At 42.2% G+C, this 26,819-nt stretch overlaps 1 protein-coding gene across 1 annotated transcript; it reads left to right on the plus strand.

Moving 5' to 3' along the window:
- LOC120931577 (guanylyl cyclase-activating protein 1-like) lies at positions 1-26,602 on the plus strand. Its single transcript, XM_040343159.1, has 4 exons — positions 1-625; positions 5,226-5,375; positions 23,441-23,531; positions 25,693-26,602. The coding sequence occupies exons 1-4, from the start codon at positions 428-430 to the stop codon at positions 25,818-25,820; spliced, it is 567 nt and encodes a 188-aa protein (XP_040199093.1). The 5' UTR covers positions 1-427; the 3' UTR covers positions 25,821-26,602.
- Positions 26,603-26,819: the final 217 nt, after the last annotated feature.

The following is a 26,819-nucleotide window of genomic DNA, read 5'->3' on the forward strand; positions in this document are numbered from 1 at the left end:
CCTTGAGACATACAGGCTCAGGATATTCTTTAGTTGGCATCAAACAGGATTACACACCCTCTGACTGCCAAGAGGTGCAAGGGTCACTTTAAAAGCATTGACACAATGCAACAGTAGGACTTGTTAGAGGGGAACTGTGCTGAGGGGACTGCCTGTAAACGGAGAGACCCCAGAATACAGAACACCCAGGAACGGTAAAATTGAACCTATAAATAAGGGAGAAGTAAGGTATATAGATATCAAAGATTTGATTTAAAAAAACAACCCTTTTGCAAGTGGATTTTCTTCACAAACCTTGACAAAGAGTTGTGCCAAGATTACCATCTTATCTTGCAGTCTTCTAGAATTTCTCTGCCCGTCAGTGAATAAGACAGTGTTTTGGGTTAAACACATTTATTTTTGGGAGAGCACTAAAAGCTAACCAACAATGGGAAATACCAGCAGCAGCACAGTGGATGACCTGCAAGCAGTAGAGATTCACCACTGGTACAAGAAGTTTATGACGGAATGTCCATCTGGTCAGCTCACTCTACACGAATTCAAGCAATTCTTTGGTTTGCGAGGACTAAGCGGAGATGCCAACAGCTACATAGAGCAAATGTTTCGGACATTTGATATGAATAAGGTGAGATGCATTCGCATTTTTGCATATTCACAGGTATCAGTAAGACAAATTTTGTTGTTAGTGTCTAAACAAAGGTAATGTATGTAGATAAAGATTGATAGACACCGCTCAAAAATTGTCCATTTTGGATGTTCATATATAGCTGTCTGTCTCTACTACTAAACAATTCTCCAGAATCCAATGAAAAGAGCATAGCTCAGGCCTCGTACACACGACCGAGTTTCTCGGCAAAAACCAGCAAGAAACTTGCTGGGAGATATTTTTTTGCAGAGGAAACCGGTCGTGTGTACATTTTCGTCGAGGAAACTGTCGAGAAACTTGACGAGCCAAAAAGAGAGCAAGTTCTCTATTTCCTCGACGGGAATGGAGAAACTTGCCTTGTCGAGTTCCGACAGCCTAACAAGGAACTCGATGAGGAAAACGATGTGTTTCGCCCGTCGAGTTCCTCTGGCGTGTGTACGAGGCTTCACATAATCATACTTGAACAAAATCCAAAAGCCAGGTTACCAATATTGTGCGTCTAAATATTGACAACTGGTGCCTAACATTTTAAAACCTTATCTGTTGTTATTTGTGACACTTATTATTGTGATATTGATGCCGAAATTGCATTATCTGGTTTCTAAATGCTTTAATAATCTGCCAACACATAAAGATCACTGATATCTACACAGCAAGAACAAGTGTGTAAGTGGAGTCTAATGAATATCACATGCCCAGTTAAAGGAGTTGTAAAGGTTTGTTTTTTATTTTCTAAATAGGTTCCTTTAAGCTAGTGCATTGTTGGTTTCACTTTACTTTTCCTTCGATTTACCTTCTAAATGTTTTTTTTCTTTATCTGAATTTCTCACTTCCTGTTTCTCCTCAGTAAGCTTGCCCCCATTATCCGAGCCGTTCTGGTTGGGGGTTAGTCAGCCAGAACAGCTTACTGAGGAGGAACAGGAAGTAAAAAATTCAGACTAAAAATAAATAAAATTTAGAAGGGAAATCGAAGGAAAAGGTACGTGAACCAACAATGCACTAGCTTAAAGGAACCTATTTAGAAAATAAAAAACAAACCTTCACAACCCCTTTAAGAAAAGACATTCCCCTTTTTTCTTGAGTTGTTGGCTAGATATCTTTCTTCTTTCATTAAAACAGAGAAGAGTGGTCTGTGTGCACATACTTTTAACAGTCAAAACATACAAATCAGCTGCTGCAGTACTTAAGTTATAATTATTACTTAATTTAAAATGCAATATATATATATATATATATTTGTAAAACTTTTCTTAGAGGTACGTTGTTTACCAACAGCCACTAATGCGATTTAGACTGCCAGGGCAGGTTTGATTGGTGTGAGAAGGCTCTCATGAAAGAAACCCCAAGCCATGGGTAGCATACTAGTTCCAAAATAATGAGATAGAACCTATTCCTCTTCACAACGTGTCAGCTGACCTAAAACTGTTATATGGCACAAATTGGGGATGATTATTTCCAGTAGAACCATATATTAATTTATGACACAATTTTCATAGAATTTCAGATTTGTAAGGCCTCGTACGCACGGCCAGGAATCTCGTTGGGAAAAAAAACGTCAGTTTTCCTGACGAGATTCCTGGCAAGCTTTTCTTGCAAAGCCGAGTTTACACATGGCACATTCAAAAGAACCGCCGAATGGCAAGAATGCGGTGACGTCATCGACACGACGAGCATGGGCTCGTCACATTCGATGCCGTCGGGGCCATCTTGCTTCACCCTACACTACCCTTGTAAGCTACCGCGCATGCGTCGAAGTCTCATCGAGCATGTGCGGGCTTACAGGATGACAGGTAAGCTTGTAGCCGCATACACACACACAGTTTTCTCGTCGGGAAACAGGCCGATGAGAATCCCAACGAGAAAATAGAGAGCAGGTTCTCTTTTTTTCTCATCGAGATTCCCGGCAGTTTTCTCGACGAGAAAACATGCTCACGACCGGTTTTCTCGGCAAAAAGCTCTGCCAGCAGTTTTCTTGCCGAGAAAACCGCCCGTGTGTACGAGGCTTAAGAATTTTCCTGAGTATGCGTCTGTATGACCTTTCACAATTTATTTGTTGCATGCACATTGCTTTACAGTACATTAAATATGCAAATGTGTTGGTATAGGTGTTTTATATTCAATATTGATGTGGGTGCAGTGTTTTCTTGTAGAGGGTATTCACAAACATGTGATAAAAACAATTCTAATACGCATACTGGGGCCAGAGGAAAACTGCTGGGCAGCAGAGTTAAGTATAAAGCCTCGTACACACAATCAGACGTCCATCAGACAAATCCGTGGATTTTGGTCCGAAGGGCGTTGGTCGTGAACTTGTTATGCATACAGAGGGCACAACATTTTCAGCCAACAAAACCTAAATATGTGTTTTTGGGCAACTTTTGCTAATGTTTAACATTGGTTCTGAGCATGCGTGTTTGTACTTTGGATTTTAGTTGGACAAATTTGTGTACACGCGATCGGATAATCCAACGTAACAGATTTATTGCCAGACAGTTGGTAAACATGAAAAGCCAACAATTGTTGTCGCTAATTCCGCCAACAATTGTCTGATGGAGAATACACACGGTCGGATTATCCGACACAACACGTCCATCAAGCAATTATTGACGTAAAATTGGATCGTGTGTACGGGTCTTAAGTGTCGTTTGAACCATTACTTATCTTGGAGGATTCACAGAGAATGAAGACTATTAGCTAGATTCACAAAGAGTTAAGCCGGCGTATCAGTAGATACGCTGTCGTAACTCTGAATCTGAGGCCTTGTACTCACGGCAGGACATGTCCGATAAAAACGGTCTGCAGACCGTTTCCATCGGACATGTCTGGCCGGGGACTGCCCGGGGACTTCTGTTCGATGGCTATACACACCATCGAATAGAGGTCCGGGCGTAAACAATACGCGGGGCGTGTCCGCGGTGTCGCCGCGTCGATGACGCGGCGACACCGTGGGCGGCCCGCCTTTAAAATGTGGCCCGCCTTTAAAATGCTTCCACGCATGCGTCAAAGTCATTCGACGCATGCGAGGGATGGCGGGCGGCAGGACATGTACGGTAGGTCTGTACAGACGACCGTACATGTCCGGGCGGACAGGTTTTAAAGCAAGTCCAGGAAACAGTTGTCCGCTGGAAACCTGTCCGATACGCCCAGAAAATGGTCCGCTCGGGCCAACACACGGCCAAACATGTCTGCTGAAACTGGTCTGCGGACCAGTTTCAGCAGACATGTTTGGTCGTGAGTACGGGGCCTAAGCCGTCGTACATTTAAGTGTATTCTCAAATTGAGATACACTTAAATGTAGCTAAGATACGATTGCCTGCGCCGTCTTAGCTGTCTAGTTCCGCCGGCCGCTAGGGGCGTGAAAGCTGATTTACGCCTAGAATGCGTAAATCAGCGAGATACGCCTATTCACGAACGTACGCTTGCCCGTCGCAGTAAAAATACGCCGTTTACGTAAGGTGTTTTCAGGCGTAAAGTTAGTCGAAAGAAAAAAAGGGGGCCTAGCCAATGTTAAGTATGGATGGCGTTCCGCGTCGAATTTTGAAAATTTTACGTTGTTTGCGTAAGTCGTCCGTGAATAGGGCTGGACGTAATTTACGTTCACGTCGAAACCAATACGTCCTTGCGGCGTACTTTGGAGCAATGCACACTGGGATATGTCCACGGACGGAGCATGCGCCATTCGTTAAAAACGTCAATCACGTCGGGTCATGGTTAATTTACATAAAACACGCCCACCTCTTTACAATTTGAATTAGGCGTGCTGACGCCGGCCCATTTACGCTACGCCGTCGTAACTTAGGAGGCAAGTGCTTTGTGAATACAGCACTTGCCTCTCTGACTTACGGCGGCGTAGCGTAAATACGATACGCTACGCCGGCTCAAAATTACGCCGCCCTACGTGAATCCAGCAGTATAGTGGTGCACGACATTGAATTGAGAGGCATTGGGGTTGATTTACTAAAGGCAAATTGACAGTGGACTTTGCAAAAGCACAAGTGAGAAATTCCGACAAAGAAAAAAAACATTTAGAAAGGAAATCTAAGGAAAAGGTAAGTGAACCAACAATGCATTAGCTTAAAGGATCCTATTTAGAAAATAAAAAACAAACCTTTACAACCCCTTTAAGAAAACCTAAGAACTCATAATAATTAAAAAAATCTTGGGTATAGGACATAAGAACTGGATCCCACATAAAAAGACCTACAGTAGCTGTTCCCTGAATGCTGAAAAATATATATTTGGCAATTAGAAGCATTTTTTCTCTTTTTTTCAAATTAAGAAAGTAAAAGGGTAACAAACAGATGACATTAAAAAGGTAATATAATATATATATTTATATATAAATATAAAAATCAAGTAAATGAATAAGTACCAGAAGCATTTTTCTTATTGCTAAAATATTCTTAATGCTGAAATTAGAAAGCTAAGATTTGAAGTCACCACTCGCAACAGAAAACGTTTAGCACCTATACTAATAGAATTAAAATTTTATTGCTGCTTTATCACATAAAGATCAAGGTTTATAAGATTATATTTTACTATACTGTATTTGAAACAATAATGTTGTTTTTTTCTTCAGGATGGATACATAGATTTCATGGAGTATGTAGCAGCACTCAGCCTTGTTCTTCGAGGGAAGATTGAGCAGAAACTTCGTTGGTATTTCAAGCTCTATGATGTGGATGGGAACGGTTGCATTGATCGACATGAATTGCTTAATATAATTAAGGTTAGAGTTTGCTGCATAGACATTAATACAAATAATTTGTACTGAATGTAGTAGTTTCAAGACTTTGGGACCTCCATCAATTTCAACCAGAAATATATCATATAATTATATATACAGTGGAACCTTGGATTACGAGCATAATCCGTTCCAGGAGAATGCTTGTAATCCAAAGCACTCACATATCAAAGAGAGTTTCCCCATAGAAGTCAATGGAAACGAAAATAATTCATTTCACATTGACTTCTATGGCATGCAATACCGCATGTGGCCAGAGGTGTGGGGGGCGGAGACACTCGGAAATACTCGGAGACCATTTGGCTGCATTAGAAAACCCTCCAAAAAACTCGGAAACACTCGGGAACGCAATATTTCGGAATGGCTCAGATGGGCTCTGGTGCCCCGCACCTCTGGCCAAATATCGGTACTGCACACCGCAGAGGCTTGAATCCTGCTTGTTTTGTGAGACACCACTCGCAAACCGAGTCAGGATTTAAAAAAAAAAATTGCCCGTTAACCGCGTTACTCGCAATCCGAGGTTCCACTGTATATAACTATGTATTGCCTGTCCAGTCTCGGCCCCATTTTATTACAGAGTAAACTTAAAGCAGTATTTAACCCAAAAGCAAACATTTATTGTATTGCAGCTTACCAATTCTTATGCCGCGTACACACCATCACTTTATGTGATGAAAAAAAATGACGTTTTTAAAAACGTCACTTTAATTGACCGTGTGTGGGGGAAAACGTCTTTTTATGTCTTCTAAAAAACGACCAAAAAAAATTGAAGCATGCTTCAATTTTATGTGTCGTTTTTCAAAACGTCAACTTTTACTTCACAGAAATTGACCGTGTGTAGCAAAAACGTCGTTTAAAACGACGTTTTTTCACCCGCGCATGCCCAGAATCTACTTATGAAGCAAGCTTCAATGGAAAAACGTGGTGAACGTAACCTCGCTTTGCTAGAACATTGTGAGAAAAACGATGGTGTGTATGCAACTTCGTCTTTGAAAATTGAAGTTTCAAAAACGTCATTTTTTACTTCACAGAAAATGTCGTTTTTTTTCATCACATAAAGTGATGGTGTGTACGCGGCATTAGATGTGATGGCTACATTAGTTTTTTCTTTTTTAGTCTTAGTTCCCTTTATTTTCATCTGGTGATCCAGCCAGTAAATTTGTTGTTTTTCAAAAGAACAAGCTCTCCAGCAGAATGTATATTTTTACAGGTATGAGACAAATCATTTTACACTGGCAGGCGTGCTTACAATAAGCAGATTTTATTAAAGTGACACTAAAGGTTCAGTTTAAAAAAAATAAAAATAACAAACATGTGCAGTTCGTTTTGCACGGAGTCGCCCCCGATCGTCCTCTTCTGGGGTCCCATGGTGGCTCTCACGGCTCCTTCCTGCAATAGATAACTAGAGGGAATCTCTCTCCCGAGGGGGTTACTTTGCGGGCGCGCTCCTGTGTCATACACTCAGCGTCCATAGCCGCTGAGTGTATGGATCTGCCCCGCCCCCCGGCGCCCGTATCATTGGATTTGATTGACAACAGCGGGAGCCAATGGCTGCGCTGCTATCAATCTATCTAGCCGAGAAGCCATGGAGAGAGCAACGCGGGATCGTGCCCATGGAAATTTTTGGCTCAGGTAAGTAAAACGGGGGGTCGGACACTGCAAGATGTTTTTTCCCCTTAATGCATAGGATGCATTCAGGGGAAAAAACACAAAGGGCCAGATTCACGTAGCTCAGCGGATCTATAGATCCGCTCGATCTACGTGAATTAAGATCCGCTCCCGCAAGTTTAGGAGGCAAGTGGCTAATTCACAAACCACTTACCTCCAAACTTGCAACGGCGGATCCTAAATCCCCCGGCGGAATTCAAATTCCGCGGCTAGGGGAGTTACTATTTAAATCAGGCGCGTTCCCGCGCCGATTTAAATGCGCATGCGCCGTCCGGGGAATTTCCCGGCGTGCATTGCTCCCACTGACGTCACTAGGACGTCAGTGGTTGCGACGTGAGCGGGACTTGCGACGCGCGTGTTCGTGAATCGGCGTACGCAAACGACGTAGGAAAATTCAAATTCGACGCAGGAACGCCGGCTATACTTAACATTGGCTGCACCTGATAAAAGAAGGGGTAAGTATACAACGAGAAAACCGCTACGGAAACGACGTAAGAACACTGCGACGGGTCCGCGTACGTTCGTGAATTTGCGTATCTCGCTGATTTACATATTATTTATCGTAAATCAGCGGGAACGCCCCCGGCGCCATTTTTAAATTGAAAAAAAGATCCGACAGTGTAACACAGTGTAACACTGTCGGATCTAGTCCTATCTATGCGTATCTGATTCTATGAATCAGGCGCATAGATAGGACCAGTGTTAGTCAGAGATACGATGGTGTATCTGTAGATACACCGTCGTATCTCTTTGTGAATCTGGCCCAAAGATTTAAAACCCCTTTAAATTCTGTAAAACCTTTATCCTAAAAGAAAAAGTATATCTAAATCTGCTAACATATGTACTGTAACACCATCCTCCCCCCAGATTAGCAATCCTACTGTCTTCTGTGCCCCCTGTGCTTCTTCATCCAAAGTGTAGGCATTATAATACAGGATGTGTGCTATTGGCCAGATCACCAGGTAAAAATAGAAGGAAAAAGTCTAAAAAAGAAAAGGAATACAGCCACCACATCTGATGAATGGTAACCTGGAACATATAACATTTTTGGTTGCGCCTCATAGATGGGGAATAACTATACGCCGGACGTAAGCCTTACGCAAACCGCGTATATTATGCGCCGGGCGCAACTACGTTCGTGAATCGGCGTATCTCCCTCATTTGCATATTTGCAATGAGGCGGCCAGCGTAAATATGCGCCCACGATACGCCGGCGTAGGAAAGTTACGTCGGTCTGTTTAAGAGTTGCCCACACCTCTTGTAAACATGTCTAGCACTGACTTATACTGAGTGGGCATTGATGCCAGAACCTTATTGGCAAACAGTTACAATGCGCAGTATGTGTTTGAAGTTTGTTGTACTTTATATTCCATGGCTGGTTCATATACTCAGCTTTGACGTGATAACATCTATGGCCCGGATTCACAAAGCACTTACGCCGATGTATCTCGATATACGCCGCGTAAGTGTAACTATGCGCCATCGTATCTGTGCGCCATGCCCACAGAACTAGATATGCCTGAAAATAGGCTTAATCCGACCGACGTAACTTTCCTACGCCGGCGTATCGTGGGCGCATATTTACGCTGGCCGCCTCATTGCAAATATGCAAATGAGGGAGATACGCCGATTCACAAACGTAGTTGCGCCCGGCGCATTATATATGCGGTTTGCGTAAAGCTTACGTCCGGCGTATAGATATTCCCCATCTATGAGGCGCAACTCAAGCAAAGGTATGGACCAGGGAACAGCCATCGTATTTTACGTCGTTTACGTAGTAGTACGTGAATAGGGCTGGGCGTAGGTTACGTTCACGTCGTAGGCAGTGATTCGACGTATCTTAGGGAGTATTTCCGACGTGATTCTGAGCATGCGCACTGGGTTGCGTCCACGGGACGGCGCATGCGCCGTTCGTTCGGCCCATCATTTGCATGGGGTCACGCTTCATTTAAATGGATCACGCCCACTTCCACCTATTTTGAATTAGGCCGGCTTACGCCTACGAATTTACGTTACGCCGGCGCAACGTTGGGAACATTTGTTTTGTGAATACTGTGCTCGCCGCTCTTCGCTACGTCGGCGTATCGTATATTCGATACGCTACGCCGGCATAACTATGCGCCGTTGTACGTGAATCCGGGCCTATGTGTTTTAAGTTTGTTGTACTTTATATTCCATGGCTGGTTCATATACTCAACTTTGACGCGATAACATCTATGTGTTCATTGACTTCATGTAATATTACATAAGACCAAGTGGTACATTTTAAAAGGTGAAATTCCAGGTTAGCTAAAAACATTTATATTTTGTGCAGAACCTTGACAAACAAATCCTAATATCAGTAGCGTTTTGGTAATATTGATTATAGACAGTTTAATCCTGGCTTTTCTGATGGAAAATTTCTGCCAGAACTTGACAAGCTCATTGGCTGGAGTGGTACATGACCTGGTTAGCAGAAGACTGATACCGGATTTCAATCTGCCAGTTCTTTCTTGCTGATCATGTGAACATAGAAAGGACTACATTAAAATTCCTTAAATATACATAAAATATTGCAGATATTTGTAATGTAAATTTAAAATGCACTTTTAGCTCTAAGCGCCCTAAAATCAGAAAATGCATCTTTCTGCATTTGTTGTGGCTAAAGTCAACCTATGCAATCTCAGGGGAAATTTGATGTGTTTTTGTACATAGAAAGCAACTTAAAATACAATATTAAAAAAAAAAAATTCACACAAATACGATGAAGTACTTCTTGGTATACTTCTCATTATAGATCAAAACATATACCTGCTCTATTTCCATCCTAAGCCCACAGTCTTACTACGTGACTGCAAAAAAAAAAAGTAAAAGAAAAAAAAGCAGCTTACTTAATTGCATTAGATGAGATCTGTGATGCAAGGAAACAGTTGGGATAAAGCTGGGATAAATTAAAGAGCAGCTCCCACCTCAAAAATTATAAGTCAGCAGCTACAAACATGGGCGTCCGCATAACTTTTTTCGGGGGGGGGGGGGGGGGCGTGGGGGGCCATCATTGTAAGGTCACCCAGGCTCCACCCCCTTTCAACAATGTCAAGAAGATGAGGGGCTTAGCCACGACTCGCAAGTATTTATTTTTAAAGGGGAAACGGCAGACTTTATTCTAGGCATGTGCTATGTACAGGGTGCAGATTCCAGGCGTTTGCTATGTACAGGGTGCAGATTCCAGGCCTGTGCTATTTACAGGGTGCATATTCCAGGCATGTGCTATGTACAGGGTGCAGATTCCAGGCGTGTGCTATGTACAGGGTGCAGATTCCAGGCGTGTGCTATGTACAGGGTGCAGATTCCAGGCGTGTGCTATGTACAGGGTGCAGATTCCAGGCGTGTGCTATGTACAGGGTGCAGATTCCAGGCGTGTGCTATGTACAGGGTGCAGATTCCAGGCGTGTGCTATGTACAGGGTGCAGATTCCAGGCCTGTGCTATGTACAGGGTGCAGATTCCAGGCCTGTGCTATGTACAGGGTGCAGATTTCAGGTGTGTGCCATGTACAGGGTGCAGAATCCAGGCCTAGGGTGCAGATTTCAGGTGTGTACAACCCATGTGCACGCCTATGGTGGACACCTTGCTGATCCCTGATTCCAGGGGGAGGCGCTTGCCCCTACCTGCGGACGCCCATGGTTACAAATACTGTAATTGGCTATCAGGTGGTGGCGCCACCATCTTGACTAAGAGCAACTTGCAGAGAAGCTTTGCGGCTTCACAGTCTGTTCCCTACTGTGCATTGCGAATGGGCTGCAGTCTTCTGGGACCTGTGACATGTCAATATATATTAAATGGCTTTTAGAACAGCGAGAACAAAGAAGAACTTGCTCTGTCCACTCTACACATCCACCTGGTATTGCGGTACCTCCAGGACAGGTAAACAATTATATACTTACCTGCTCTGTGCAACAATCTTGCAGAGAGTAGTCCCTTACTTCTTCCTTGGTGATCACCTGTTGATGTTCCCCATTCCTCCTCTTCTCCAAGTGCCCCTATAGCAAGTCCTGTGCTATTGAGGTATCCATGCATGAACGCTCCCGAGCTTACTGTGTGTGTCCATGGCCTTGGCCCCGCCCCTCTCCTCACATGATTTGATTGGCAACAGCAGAAGCCAATGGCTCCCATTGCTGCAGTGAAGCCTGTAAATCAGGGAAGAGAGGAGAGCCGGGCTGCTGGTAGTGACAGTGCTGGATTGTGAGAGGTTTCAGGTAAGTGTGTAGGAATGGCTGGGGGGGGGGACAACAACGGGGTGTTTTAATGCAGGGAATGTATTAAGGTAAAAACACCTAGACCCTAGAACCACTTTAAGACACATTTGATTATATTATTGTTATTTCTCTGTAGAAGAGAATAGGGATTTTTGAAAGACAATAAAGAATGAACTGCACTAAAGGCTACATACAACAAAGTTAATAATGACACACTCAATTAAATAAAACGCACTAAAAAAATAAAATTGCTGGAAAAATTTCCCAGTGAAAAAAAGTGCTTGTGCTGTTGAAACAGTATTGAAGGTCACAGTGCTGTGACGTGAAATATGGATGAAAAATTCTGTGCTCCTTATGTGCTTAAAGGGGTTTTCCACCCATTTTTTAAGTTTATTAAAAGTCAGCAGCTACAAAAAGTGTAGCTGCTGGCTTTTAATAAACTGACACTTACCTGCTCCAGCGTTCCAGCAACACGCCGGCCGGGGGTCCGCTCCTCTCCCCCCCTCCCCGGCCGGCGTCTTCATTGTCACTGTGGGCACCCGGCCGTGACAGCTTTCGGCTTCAAGGCCGGGCACCCACTGCACATGCGCGAGCGGCACTGCGCATGCGAGCGGCACTGCGCATGCCCCAGGCGATCGCCTACAGGGAGGGGCTGCCAAAAGGCGATATGAAGTATCGCCTTTGCAGCCCCTCAGCGGAAGGAGGAAGTGGGACAGGAAGTCCCCTTCTCCTGAAGCCCCCACCCCCCCCCAAAAAAATTACATGCCAAATGTGGCATGTAAGTGGGAGAGGAGTGGGTTAAGAGGAAGTTCCATTTTTGGGTGGAACTCCTCTTTAAATAGGGTGCCCCCCTAGTAGATGTGCACACACCCATGGTATTGGACCAACTATCGCTAGTTAGATCAGATGCGTTTGTGGGGAGACCCCTGTAGGTATCCTCTAGATCGGTGGTTGCATATGGTAAATAATCCTCATGTGGATAGATATAATAGAAAAAGCCTCATTGCGCAGTACCGTTTAAAAAACTTTATTCCAAAAGATTAAAAGAAGGTATTCAACTCACATGTAAGAGTGCCTGATATTCTGGCACCCGGAGTGAACAACAGGTAAAAAGGTCATCCATTAAAACTGCCCGATCAATACATGAAGCCATTGTCGCGGACGTTTGAACGTCTAGGTGGAAGTGTGTCACAATCACGTGACTCAACCTTTATGCATTTCGGCCTATCAGATTGGCCGTCTTCAGTTGCGATTTTTGAAAGTCTACATTTTCCTGCTATCAGATGTTTTGGAAATTTTCTAAAAGTTAGTCAAGGGATGCCATATAAATGTAACTATTTAATTTAGAGAGGTAAAAAAAGCACAAAAATGTCCAGCTATATTTACGCTCCACTCACACCTGAGTGTATTGACTTACTGGCATTTTTCGGGCGTGCTTTTTAGCTTTTGAGGACAGGGAGAGGAAATTAGGGGTGTAGAACTGCTATTTGAGCCAAAAATGCCTGTAGACTGCCAAAAAGAAGCTCATGTATTTTTTGGAGCTTCTGGCCTTTTGCTTCAGGTGACAGAATGCTCATATGTGAACAGGGGCCATTAAAATGAATGGGATTTTGCTTGTTGAGCTTTTTGGAGCTTCAGAGCTGAGCGTTTTACAAGCTGAAAATCGTTCAGGTGGAAACAGGGCCTAAGGCCGCGTACACACGATCGGTCAAAACCAATGAAAACGGACTGAAGGACCTTTTCATCGGTCCAAACCGATCGTGTGTGGGCCCCATCAGTCAGTTAACCTTCGGTCAAAAAAATGAGAACTTGCTTTAAAATTTAACCGATGGACGCCTAACCGATAGGTCAAAACCGATCGTTAGTATGCAAAAGCATTGGTTAAAAACCCGCGCATGCTCAGAATCAAGTCGACACATGCTTGGAAGCATTGAACTTCGTTTTTTTGAGCACGTCGTTGTGTTTTACGTCACCGTGTTCTGATACGATCGGGTATTTAACCTATGGTGTGTAGGCACATCAGACCATCAGTCAGCTTCATCGGTTAACCGATGACAACGGTCCTTCAGACCGTTCTCATCGGATGGACTGATCGTGTGTACGCGGCTTTAGAGGTTTTGGATTAGGTATTTTTTTTAGCCAAGTCATAATATTATTTCCTTCTTTCAGGCATGTCGGTTATAATTATCAATTAAATAGAAAGCTGTGAACAATTGAAGATATCTGAATAAAGTGGTTTGTTAAAATGGCAGATAAGGAGATGGCGGGGAAGAAGGTGTATCATTTGACAGTAAATGCCCATTATAGCTGAACTTGCATTATCTAAGAAGTCAGTGTGGTTGACTTATATGTTCGCTGTATATTTGTGAGTGTCATCGCGGCACCGAGGCTGAACTTACATTTGATTTTCCATTCAACCAATTACCGGCCCGCACATACTACAAATACCATGATGCTTTAGTGACCAGGCACGCCCCCCTGATGACGTTAGCATAACGAAACGTACGTCGGAGGCAGTCATGGTCACGTGACGTCCCCCCTGCACTGTGGAGTGTCGGCAAGGATCCATTGGCGGTGAGATAGCGGCGGCTTCCACGCCCCTTCGAATCCCAAATTTGAAACCGCAGATTGGCGGTAACAAGTACGTAGCCTCAGTGCAGGGTGGGCACCCCCCAAAGTAAGAGGCCATTTGGCTGTTTTTATGTTTTTTTAAGATTTTTAAATAAACGTTATCACGCTATTGGTCTTCCTGGCTTTCTTCTCTTGCATAAATATCCCATGTGGAGCTCCTGGATCTGTATATCAGTTTGTCCATATCCTCATGTGCGCAGGCGCAATCCTGCATAAGCTGGTGTGACCATCTTTTCATTAAAATGGTCAACGAGCTCTGGTAAGAGCAATTTATATATCAAGCACCTTGGGTGGAATTGAAGTTATTAAGAGCGGTGGTGGCACTTTCTCTCTTTATAAGAAAATCACAACTAACGAAGTGGATTGCAAAATTTTCTTTATTGTTTGGGACTTTTTCCATTTATTATCATTGATCACATTGGAATTTCACGCTGTGTTTTTTCTCAATGTGCAGCGCTGTCTGCAATATATGGGACTTTATTTTGATTTTATTTGTTATACATTTACCCATTAGGGATTGTTAATTAATTGCCGATCTTAGTTGATTGGTGCACGGCACTATACACATTATTTGTATGGGCCTAGCGCCCTCTATTTTCACTTTCATATATGTACAATTTCTTATTGTTTTTGAGGAGCAGCATATAATATTGTTCACTAATTATTATTTTTTTGAGTAAGGCGCGGAATTTTTTATGTACACAGTGTGGTTGACTTACTGAAGCTGGCCATACACTGACACCTGCAGGCCAAACAAAAACAAATCTAACAAATTCCTTTAATCTTATGCCCCATACAGACGGTCGTTTTTTGTGATGAAAAAAAATGACGTTTTTGAAAACGTCATTTAAAATGATAGTGTGTGGGGAAAATGTCGTTTTATGTCTTCAGAAAAATGACCAAAAAAAAATTCGAACATGCTCGAATTTTTTGTGTCGTTTTTCAAAATGTCATTTTTTGTGTCAATGAAAATGATAGTGTGTGGGCAAAACGACGTTTTTGAACCCGCACATGCCCAGAAGCAAGTTTTGAGACGGGAGGTAAAACTACCATTCATAATGGAGTAAGCACATTCATCACGCTTTAACAGACAAAAAAGCACGAATCATCTTTTACTAACAAGTAACCAGCTAAAAGCAGCCTCAAGGCGAATAGAACTTCCCCTTTAGAGTGCCGTCACTTTGTTCATCATTTTTCAAAATGATGGTGTGTATGCTCCATCGTTTTTGAAAATGAAGTTTCAAAAATGTCGTTTTTTTTTCATCACTTCAAACGTCATTTTTTTTTCATCACAAAAAACGACCGTCTGTATGGGGCATTACTATACAGTAGACTGATTGGAAGCAGCAACTGCTGCCAACAGTTTTCTTTCACATCATTTTTATTAAGTAAAAAAGTTAAACATACAAAACAATGAACAGACACCAACCAACAACTGAAAGCAGTTTGAAACTAGAAGCATACATACCACAGACAAATATGCCTCTTATATGGTATAAACAATAACAACAGATAAAAAGACAAAAGGTAACCAGGTGAGGGTACCGCCATACCAATACTGTCCATTAGGAAAGCAATGATCAGTGCAACTCTTGATGATCAAGGCCTAGAGAGTTAGCTACACATACACAATCAATGTCTCAGAGATCAACATGTGTAATATACTAATATACACTTGAGATTGACCTGTGTTCATATACAAGAATAAAAAGAGAGAAAGATAGGGCCCGAAGCCCTCTCAGGGGCCAAAGAAAAAAAAACTATTCTATAGGCCTCCATATGTGCGAGAGGGCAGTGTCCTCACCATAGGGTCATAAAACAATACCAGCAAAAGATTGACACTAGAACCAGAGAGCAATAAATGTGCTCAGCATACTGGCAACTGGTGGTAAAGAACAAAAAGGAAAAAAAAAGGGAAAAGAAAACAGAAAAAATAAAAGAACATGGTAAGGATGAGGAAAAAAAAGAGAAAAGGAGAAGGTAAGCAGAGGAGGAAGGGTCACGAAAAAGAAAAAAAGAAGGTACACCCCACCCCAGGGAATAAGTGGGTAGGCGGGCTTATCACTGCAAACTGGTCCATCCAGGTTTGCCAAAGTTTTGCCAACAGTTTTCACCTGGCTTCTTTGATTTTTCAATTCATAGATATCAGACAGGAGGGTGCTAACATGGCCATCCACTAAAGCCTGGTACACAGGGCCGCTGATAGAAATCATGGGGCCCAGTACAGCCTACCTGATGGCCCCTCCTTCAGCCCCACCCCTGACCCCACCCCGGCCCCTCTTTCAGCCCCACCCTGGTCCCTCCCCAGAGCCTGCTATAAACAAAAAAAGACTGACAATTTAAAAAAAAAAATACCATAATTTTTTACTTTCTGGTATAAAACATCCAATAAAAATGTGTTTAATCAATTTAGGCCAATATGTATTCTGCTACATATTTTTGAAAAAAAGGGACTAGTGAGTTGGGCTTTAAAGGCACACGATACAAAAATTGTAGAAAACTAGAAAAGATTTATTATGGATACAGAAATATCATAGAAACAGTTATGAATAAAAAAATCACGAAGTGAAATTGAATTAACAACTGGTTTACCACACACGGTTCACATTCATTGTATGATTCTAACATAAAAAGCTTAAATGGAAAGCATAATTATAAAAGCTTTTTATATTAGAATCATACAATGAATGTGAACCGTGTGTGGTAAACCAGTTGTTAATTCAATTTCACTTTGTGATTTTTTATTCATAACTGTTTCTATGATATTTCTGTATCCATAATAAATCTTTTCTAGTTTTCTACAATTTTTGTATCGTGTGCCTTTAAAGCCCAACTCACTAGTCCCTAGTTCAATTCTACAATATCGGGGCGGTGGCAGACCTAGTACCAGTGCATCCGTACTATCACCATACGTTTGATGCAAATTAGGGTTTTTTCTTGTTTCTTTTTGTTAGAAAAAAATCCCAATAAGCGTATATTGATTGGTTTGTTCAAAAATTATAGCGTGCCATAATGTGTATGTGCTGCAGTGACCATGCCAATGCCATAATGTGTATGTTATGTGCTGCAGACAGAGACAGATTCAGTGTAATCATTAGATCTTGTCTGAATCCGAAGCAAGGATACACCTCTGTTGGACACTGGCAGCCCCACGAACCGTTTCCTCACTGTTCCAGCTTCCTGGACAAATGTCAGCTGAGCTGCCTCCTCTGCCGCCACCGCCGTTCACCTTAAAGCTTCTCCAGTCTCAGGCCGAGTGGGGAGCAGAGCTGAGCGCAGTGAGCGGAGGTAGACAAATCACTCGACCAGGGAAGGCAATATGCAGGCAGGCGGCCAGGACTTGTGCCAGGATCAACGTACGGAGCGTGCGCGGCGCGGATTTGACATGCGCCTGAAACAGAGCAAATAGTCCCTCCCACCGCACACCCACTATCACATTACAGAGGGAGAGAGGGGCCCAGAAAATAAAAAACACAAGCAAAGTTAGTAGGAGGGGAGCGGGGGTCGGATCGTGGTTCAGAAAGGCTTTTCTTTATTCTGCACTCTGTTCAGATTGCGCGGGCCTCCCTGCAGAGCCGACGACGCCGGGCCCGGTACACCGGGGCCAGTTGTACTGGCTTATCAGCGGCCCTGCTGGTACACACTACAGTTATATCAGCTCTGGTTGACAGCCGCTGTACTAACCAAGCGAGGTTAGTCCAGCAATCTCCCCCCACCAGAACACTCTGATTAGAGCGCTGATCGGGAGTCGGTCAGCTGCTGGTTTTCCAGCATGCACATCCGACGGAAGCCAGCCGAATGGCCAGCTTCTGTCGCATAGACCGACATACACACGAGCAGAATGTCGGCTGGTATTTTTTGTCCTGGCAAATGTCTCCCGATTCTGCCGGGTTTAGGAAAATTTCAACCGCTTTAATGAAAACTAGCCAAAATTTAATCATTGTACGGCCAGCATAAGTAGTAGAGAATATTCACATGCGCTACGTTCACACCTTATTCACACCTTATGCCGCGTACACACAATCATTTTTCGGCATGTAAAAAACGACGTTTTAAAAAAATGTAATTTAAAATGATCGTGTGTGGGCTTCACATCATTTTTCGGGCTCTGAAAAACGACCAAAAAAAATTCCAACATGCTGCATTTTTTAACAACGTTTTAAACTATGTCATTTTTCGGGTTGTAAAAAATGATCGTGTGTGGGCTAAAACGGCGTTAAAAACCCGCGCATGCTCAGAAGCAAGTTATGAGACGGGAGCGCTCGTTCTGGTAAAACTACCGTTCGTAATGGAGTAAGCACATTCATCACGCTGTAACAGACAGAAAAGCGTGAATCATCTTTTACTAACACGGAATCAGCTAAAGGGTGACGTCATCCGAATGCAACTTCCCCTTTATAGTGCCGTCGTACGTGTTGTACGTCACCGTGCTTTGCTAGAGCATTTTTTTTAAACGATCGTGTGTGGGCAATGTCGTTATAATGATGAAGTTGGAAAAAACATAGGGCCTGATCCACAAAAACCCTGCGTGACTTAACTTTTGACATTTACCTAGAAATTTTGAGCGGTGTAACTTAAATCTGTCCGGCGCAAGGCGTTCCTAATCTAATGGGGCGAGTCCTATTTAAATTAGGCGCGCTCCCGCGCCGGACGTACTGCGCATGCTCCCGACGCGATTTTCCCGACGTGCATTGCGCGAAATTACGTTACGCCGAGTTTTGTGAATCGCGCCGGGTAAAAAAAGTTGCGTCGGGGAAAAAAAGAGATGCGGCGGGAAAAAATAAAATTTAAAAAAAAAATTGACAGCGTCGCGGGAAAGAAGGGTCTACTTTTACATGGTGTACTAACTTTACACCTTGTAAAAGCAGCCCTAATTTTGCGACGGCAAACTAATACTTACGGAGAAAAAACGAAGCTTAAAAGCTTCGTGGATCTCCGTAAGTGCTAATTTGCATACCCGACTCTGGATTTCAACGAGAAATGCCCCCAGCGGCGGCTGCGGTACTGCATCCTAAGACCCGGCAGTGTAAGTCCCATACACATGTCGGATCTTCTGCCTATCTTTGAGAAACTGATTCTGTGGATCAGTTCCATAGATAGAAACAGGGATACGACGGCGTATCAGTAGATACGCCGGCGTATCCCTTTTGTGGATCAGGCCCTTTGTTCTTTTCAACTCGAACAAAAAGCGCTACTACAATATTTATTGGACATTCATTGCTCTCTATTTATTGTTTTTTATTCATTCAATAACGTATAGGAATTCTTACATGTTTTGCAATCCTATACATTTATTGTATCAAAATAAATGTGTATGAGAATGCAAAAGATGCATTCCCATACTTTTATTGTATATTCAATGGGCTGCTTTAACTTAAAGTGGAGTTCCACCCATAAATATAACATTACATCAGTAGTTTTAAAAAAATGTCATTAGTACTTTACAAAAAATTTTTTTTTTTTTTAGATGCCTTCAAAGTGTTGTTGCTAGGCAGAATAGTTAATCTTCCCACTTCCTGCACCTAGGTGCTTAATGCTTCCTAACCTACACCGCACAGACTCCTGGGAATGTAGTGGGTGTAACTTTCCAGGAGTCTGTGCACTCCCCAGTCTCAAAGAATCATGTGACTTGGACAGCACAGGTGCTGAAACCTGATCTGACACCTATTACACTGCTTGTGCAGCACTGAGCATGTGCTAGATCTGCAAGGCTGAAATCCAGGAAGTCATACAGTCTGGCTTCATGATGCCCACACTTAAGATGGCCCCAGTCAATTTCTATTTTATAAAGTGTCTAAATGCTGTAACAACCTAACAAAAACGGACCTTAGTTTACAGACTAACTTTACTAGTATACATTAAGCTTGTGTATTACAGGGGTATTTATATTTAGAAAGTGAAATTGTGGCCGGAACTCTGCTTTAAAGCTTGACATAACATTTATTAACACATTGCAGTGAAGGTACTTGAAGAAAGTTACTGGGCCCTGGTCTCACTAAGGTTAAGAACTTCTGCTCTATACCTAGTGCATTATATGACTGCCATACCAATCATTCAGTATGGATGATTCTAATGTCGCGTACACATGAACGTTTTTCATAAAATTGTCATTAAAAACGATCCTGTGTAGGCTCCAGAGCCTTTTTTGCAACGTAAAAAATGGGCATTAAAAATTTAGAACATGCTCTAATTTTTCTCGTCATTTTTCATGTCGTGAAAAACGGTCGTGTGTAGGCTTTAACAACGGGAAAAAACGCACATGCTCAGAAGCAAGTTATGAGACCGAAGCACTTGTTCTGGTAAAACTAGCATTTGTAATGGAGATAGCACATTCATCACGCTGTAACAGACGGAAAAGCAGGAAGACTGAAAAGCGCAAATCGTCTCTCACCAAACTTTTACTAACACGAAATCAGCAAAAGCAGCCCAAAGGGTGGCGCCATCTGAATGGAACTTCCCCTTTATAGTGCCGTCGTATGTGTTGTACGTCACCGCACTTTGCTCGAGCATTTTTTTTTTCACGATCGTGTGTATGCAAGGCAGGCTTGACAAGAATCACGTTGAGAAAAACTATGTTTTTTCCATGACATTAAAAATGGTCATGTGTACGCTTTAACTGACCAGTGAACTATGTATGCTGGGCTGTACATGACATAGTCCTGACCACTACACTTTGTGTGCTGGGCTATATATGACATAATCCATAGTAAGGTATATTTTGTGGGTACAAGGACTGTGCCATATGTTACCATATACACAGTGAGTCCGCTCAAGATTTAAAGTGGTTGTAAAGGCTCAAGGTTTTTTATCCTCATGCATTCTATGCATGAGGGTAAAAAAGCTTTTGTGTGCAGCAGCGCTCCCAGCCCCCCTAAAACTTACCTGAGCCCCATCTCGATCTAGTGATGCGCACAAGAGCCTTGGCTCTCCCGGGTCTCTCCCTCCGCTTTGGCTGAGACAGAAGCTTGTAGATATTGGCTCCCACTATTGTCAATCACAGCCAGTGAGCAATGAGGAGAGATTGTGGGCAGAGCTGAGTCACGCTCTGTGTGTGAATAGTGCTGCTTGCTATGGGGCTACTAGGCAGGCGGGAAGGCCCTGGAGTGCTGGCGGGGGTCCCAAGAAGAGTAGGATCTGGGCTGCTCTGTGCAAAACCATTTCACAGAGCAGGTAAATATAACATGTATAGCAGGATCAACAAGTAATAAACAATGTTACAGGGGGGACTCAAATAAACAAAAACTGATGTGCTAATGCAAGTGACATATACCGTTTATACTTGAGTCAGTACCTGAATTCTTGCCAGGCGTCCATTTTTTTTATAAGTCGCGGCTTCCTCCTGGTGTTCTGTTCCGTGATAGGCGGAACACAGTGTCTAATGCCTATCACGGAGGTCCTCTCATCCTCGGACAGTTTCCCAGCAGACACTGTTCAGTGTTCCGCCAATCGCGGATGTCCTCTTGTTCGAGGATGAAAGAATGTCCGTGATTGGCGGAACACTGAACACAGTGTCTGCTGGGAAACTAAGGCCGAGGATGAGCGGACCTCCGTGATAGGCGGAACACAGTGTCAAATGCCTATAACGGAATGGAACACCAAGAGTAAGCAGCGACTTTTAAAAAATTGATGCCTGTCAAGATTGCAGGTACTCGGACACAGAGGTATGGCACAGTGAGACTGCAATGGGCACAGTGAGGTATGGCACAGTGAGACTTCAATGGGCACAGTGAGGTATGGCTCAGTGAGACTGCAATGGGCACAGTGAGGTATGGCACAGTGAGACTGCAATGGGCACAGTGAGGCATGGCACAGTGAGACTGCAATGGGCACAGTGAGGTATGGCACAGTGAGACTGCAATGGGCACAGTGAGGTATGGCACAGTGAGACTGCAATGGACACAGTGAGGTATGGCACATTGAGACTGCAATGGACACAGTGAGGTATGGCACAGTGAGACTGCAATGTGCACAGTGAGGTATGGCACAGTGAGACTGCAATGGACACAGTGAGGTATGGCACAGTAAGGTTGCAATGGGCACAGTGAGGCGTGCAAATGGGCATTGTTGACCCTCTTTTCCGCTTACAGTAGCTGCTGCATTCTCACCCTTGGCTTATACTCGAGTCGTTTCGTTTTCCCAGTTTTTTTGTGGTAAAATTAGGTCCTCAGCTTATACTCAGGTCAGCTTATACTCAAGTATATACAGTATGTCTTTTTTTTTGTTATTTTTCTGTTAGTTCTTCTTAAACACATTTCACTGTGCTTTGGTTAACCTTTCCCTTGTAGACTGAACATGGATATATTGCTGGGTTTGCTTTATAGCAAAATTGGAGTGTTTTTCAGGGCTAAGCATCTTTTGTGCTCATTTTGATGTAATCACATTTTGTAAAGTTGGACATATTGTAAAATATAAAGCCACCACATCCATATCAGTTTTAGCTATTTTAAGTTCCCACAGGTTTTGGGACTGTGTTGATAGCATCACTTTAAGATGCCTCTGAGATCAGTTAGAATTATCTGGTTATTTACTATGCCACCTCTACCACTTCCACCACTATCTTGTTTCAATCTGCTTGTTGACTCACCCAGGTCTTCCTTGGCATGTATCCTTTCCTTGTTATGTGTCCAGACATGTCTGAAGGTGCTTGTTGAGCTGTCCTGTCAATTTACATGGGATTGGGGCTAGTTATGATTAATCTCCTATTAGGAGCATTAATCTATCTGCCAAGGACAGTGTGGTTATAAAGATTATTATAGAAGTGACCCAGTAACCTGACATAGATATGAAAAACAAGTCATGTAATGCTTTTATCCTGTGTATATATGTAGTTCAAACATGTTCACACTACATTTTAAATGTAAACTCAGAAACACCTTAGTAAAGAGGCATAGTAGTTGATTTACTAAACCTGGAGAGTGGAAAATAGGAAGGTGGGGGCAAGGAAATAGTTGCGAAGGCTAAACCTAGAGCTACCCATCCAGTTGAATGGAGGGACTATCTCGGTACTGATAAAACAATATAAACAAAATTGTATTAAAAAGTTTATTGATAAAATAGTTGCGAAACAAACAATTGTACATATTTGGTCAAGGTCGACTAGTTTCGCGGAATTATACCGCTTCATCAGGAAAGCCATTCTGTAGAATGCATAATAGAGTAAAAACATGTACTATAATTCAGCAGTAGAGTATGTAGTGCAAAAAAACAATAATAACTTACCCGATGATTAAATTGATAAGGCACGGAGCCGGGCGGCCCAAATGATTCCCCCCGCGGCGGACATGGGGTTTTTTGTTGTGGATATCTAGGTATAGGCATAAATGAATAAACACATGGAACCCATAGCATAGCAGAATTGGAAAAGGAGGGGGAGGGGGAAGGGGGAAAGGCTGGAAAGGAGGGAAGGAAAGAGGGGGAGGGGAAGAGAAGGGAGGAAAAGTAGGGGGTATGGGGGGGAGGGCTCACGCTCAGTAATAGCACTTATGTGAAATATATTTTTTCTATTTTATCCTCCTAGGCAGTACGAGCAATTAACGGCTGTGATCATGACTCAACAGCAGAAGATTTTACCAATCGTGTATTTGACAAGATTGATGTAAATGGAGATGGTGAGAACATATTTACATGGATTATTTCTAATGCGAGATAACATTTTAATATCAGCACAAATATTGTTGGGTTCTAGCTTATTTTACAAAATACAGCCATAAATATTAGTAAAAATTTAATTAGAAAAACACACTTTTAAACAATTGTTATCTGTGTTTGTTAAAAATGAAAAGAAAATACCGGTATGTATATATAAATGGTATAACCATTATTTTATCCGTTTATTAGTTAGGTTTAGTGTATCAGCAGCTACCGGTAGCTGTAATTTAATCTTCAATGCATGTCTGAATTATAATTATTTCAAATAAAAAATAATTTAAAGGAAAGGTTTTTCTACTTTCAAACTATTAAATGTCTGACTTTAAACTAGTTTTTTTGGAGCAGAATTGCATGTTTTTGCAGCTTTTGTCAGGAGTTTTTCCAGACGTTTTTCAACTAAAAGGTGTAGAGTGCTGCTAAAAAAGGGGGCGAGAGCTGTTTTTTGAGACAAAAACGCGCAACAAACGCTTGAAAAAAAGCTAATTTCATGCTTTTCAGGTGTTTCCATTGAAGTCTATGGGGACAAAATGCTAAATTCCACCTGGAAAAATAGCTCATGTACACTACTTTTTTGAGTAACAGGTGTATTCCTACAAGTGACAGGAACTACTCAGATGTGAACAAGGACTATTAATAGGTTTTTGCTTGTTGAGCGTTTTTGAGCTTCAAGCTACAAGCTACAAAATGCTCAAGTGTGAACAGGGCCTGAGTGTCCTAGCACTTTAATTGTCCCCTTCCAGAGAACAGAGCTACTTATCCGGTTCCCGTATTAACATATCAGAGGAACTAAGGAAATAATGCCAGCTTTTGATTAGGGTGACTTATAGGTTTAGAAATGATAAGCCCGCTCCTCTTCTGGTAGAAGACATCTTCAAGTTCTATATGTATTTTCATATTCTGTATTTGGCTGCAACTGATTACAGACATTGGTAAATTGAGTGAACATTCTGAAAACTTTATTGTAATTACTGTGGAAGAGATTTAATAAAACTGGATGGTGCAAAATCTGGTGCAGTTCTGCATAAAAAGCAATCAGCTTCCAGGTTTTATTGTCAAAGCTTAATTGAACAAGCTGAAGTCAAAAGCGTATTGGCTACCATACACAGCCTGGGTTGCTGGTAAGGGGGTAGCACCAGTCCTCCTGTACGGGGCCCAGGCCAGCAGGGGGGCTGGACAGCAGGGGAATCAGATATGGGCATTAGAGTGGGTGATCAGTAAGAGGGGCAATTAGAGGAACTGATCCCCTTGGTGTCTCTTCCTGCAGAAGCTAACTAAAGGCTGGCTTCCTTTCTCTCCCTCTAATCGGCTTTCAGCTGTTGCAGGGAGACACACACAGGGGATTAGTTCCTGTAAATGCTTAAACCCCCACGCCGCACTCATCCCCTTCCCTGTCTGGGATTTGATTCCCCCTGCTGCTTGCTACTAATGATTATAGTGTTTTTTAATGAAAGTTTAATTTACAATTTTTAGATTTTTTTTGGGGGGGGGGAGGGTGTACAGGGGCCCCAAGATTTACAACAGCAGCCCTGTGCACAGCTGCATCAGATTTTGAGTGCTCCAGTTTTAGTAAATCCCCCTCTGTGTTTTCTAATGCCGCGTACACACGATCAGTCTTTCCGATGAGAACGGACCGATGGACCGTTTTCATCGGTTAACCGATGAAACTGACTGATGGTCCGTCGCGCCTACACACCATCGGTTAAAAAACCTGATCGTGTCAGATTGCGGTGACGTAAAACACAACGACCTGCTGAAAAAAATTAAGTTCAATGCTTCCAAGTATGCGTCGACTTGATTCTGAGCATGCATGGATTTTTAACCGATGGTTGTGCCTACTAACGACCGCTTTTTTTCCCCCATCGGTTAGGAATCCATCAGTTGAATTTAAAACAAGTTGGCTTTTTTTTAACCGATGGTTAAACCAATAACCAATGGTGCCCACACACGATCGGTTTGGACCGATGAAAACAGTCCATCAAACCATTCTCATCGGCTTAACCGATCGTGTGTACGCGGCATAAGTATTATCATTGACTAATTCACTTGTTACATTGAGCAATTGCAATCTTTATTGCTAGTTATGCTTTTGACAACTTTGACTTTGATTTCTGTCTTTCATAGGGGAACTGTCTCTTGAAGAGTTTGTGGAGGGAGCTCGTAAAGATGATGAATTTATGGATTTGATGATGAAAAGTCTGGATCTGACTCACATCATGACCATGATTAACAACCGAAGACACAGTGTCTGAGTCAGATGACCAGCCAATTGTGTTGTGTAATAATTACTTTGACATCATGGATGTATTGTCACCATGGAAAAGATCTACACAGCCACATTAGATTAGCCACCAATATACTAATAGGTAAAAAACACAACGTCAAATATTTTGCATGCCAAACAAATTTGTTAAGATATAATATTCAATACATAAAAGGCACAGTTTATAAAACATTGTTACATATTTATCTTTAAAGCATTCCAGTTAATTCTACCAAGATTGGCCCATTGCTAAAAAATGTTGGTATCAGATGTTCTCAATGTTTTGACATTACAAGATGGATGTGGAATTTTTTTATGTGGTGCTATGTAACCAAGGCAGCCAAAAGAAGATTTTATGTATTGAATTAAGTATTGAAGGTATTGGTAACTATATGCAGATTTGTGTGTGATAAGTCACAAGAACGGATCATATGAGTTCAAATTACTTTGTGTAACAGATCAAGGCTGAAAACGGGTGATAGAGAGAATAACAACCATCATCAAAGCTTCAAAATATTAATTTAGTTAAAATATACAAATATTGTAAGGTAAATGAAGATGCTGAATCTGATTGTGTGGAGTGAAATGGTTATCAAGAAGCTATATGATGATCAGCTGTGTGGTGTGTACATCTCATTGAGATGTATTAGGGAATGCACGGATTTATTTTCATTATATATAAGAAATATGACTGCAGAGTTGTACATTTTTGTTTATTGTATGTTTGTGCCTTTTGTAAGCTGTATATAAAATGCTGCTTTGTATAAAAATATTTAATAAAATGTAAATATTAGATATGGGGTTGTGCCTGAATGCAATTTTGTCTAAAGGAATCCAATAATTATAATACATATGTATCTTTAATCCTACAATTCAGTTTACAATATATTAAAAAAAAGACATGTAGGCTGCTATTAGTGACCTCCCACCAAAAATACCAGTTGTCTGGCTGCATCTGACTTCAAAACTTCAATAATGGCCTGGAACA

This window comes from Rana temporaria, chromosome 3 (genome assembly GCF_905171775.1).
Source record: "Rana temporaria chromosome 3, aRanTem1.1, whole genome shotgun sequence".
NCBI lineage: Eukaryota > Metazoa > Chordata > Amphibia > Anura > Ranidae > Rana > Rana temporaria.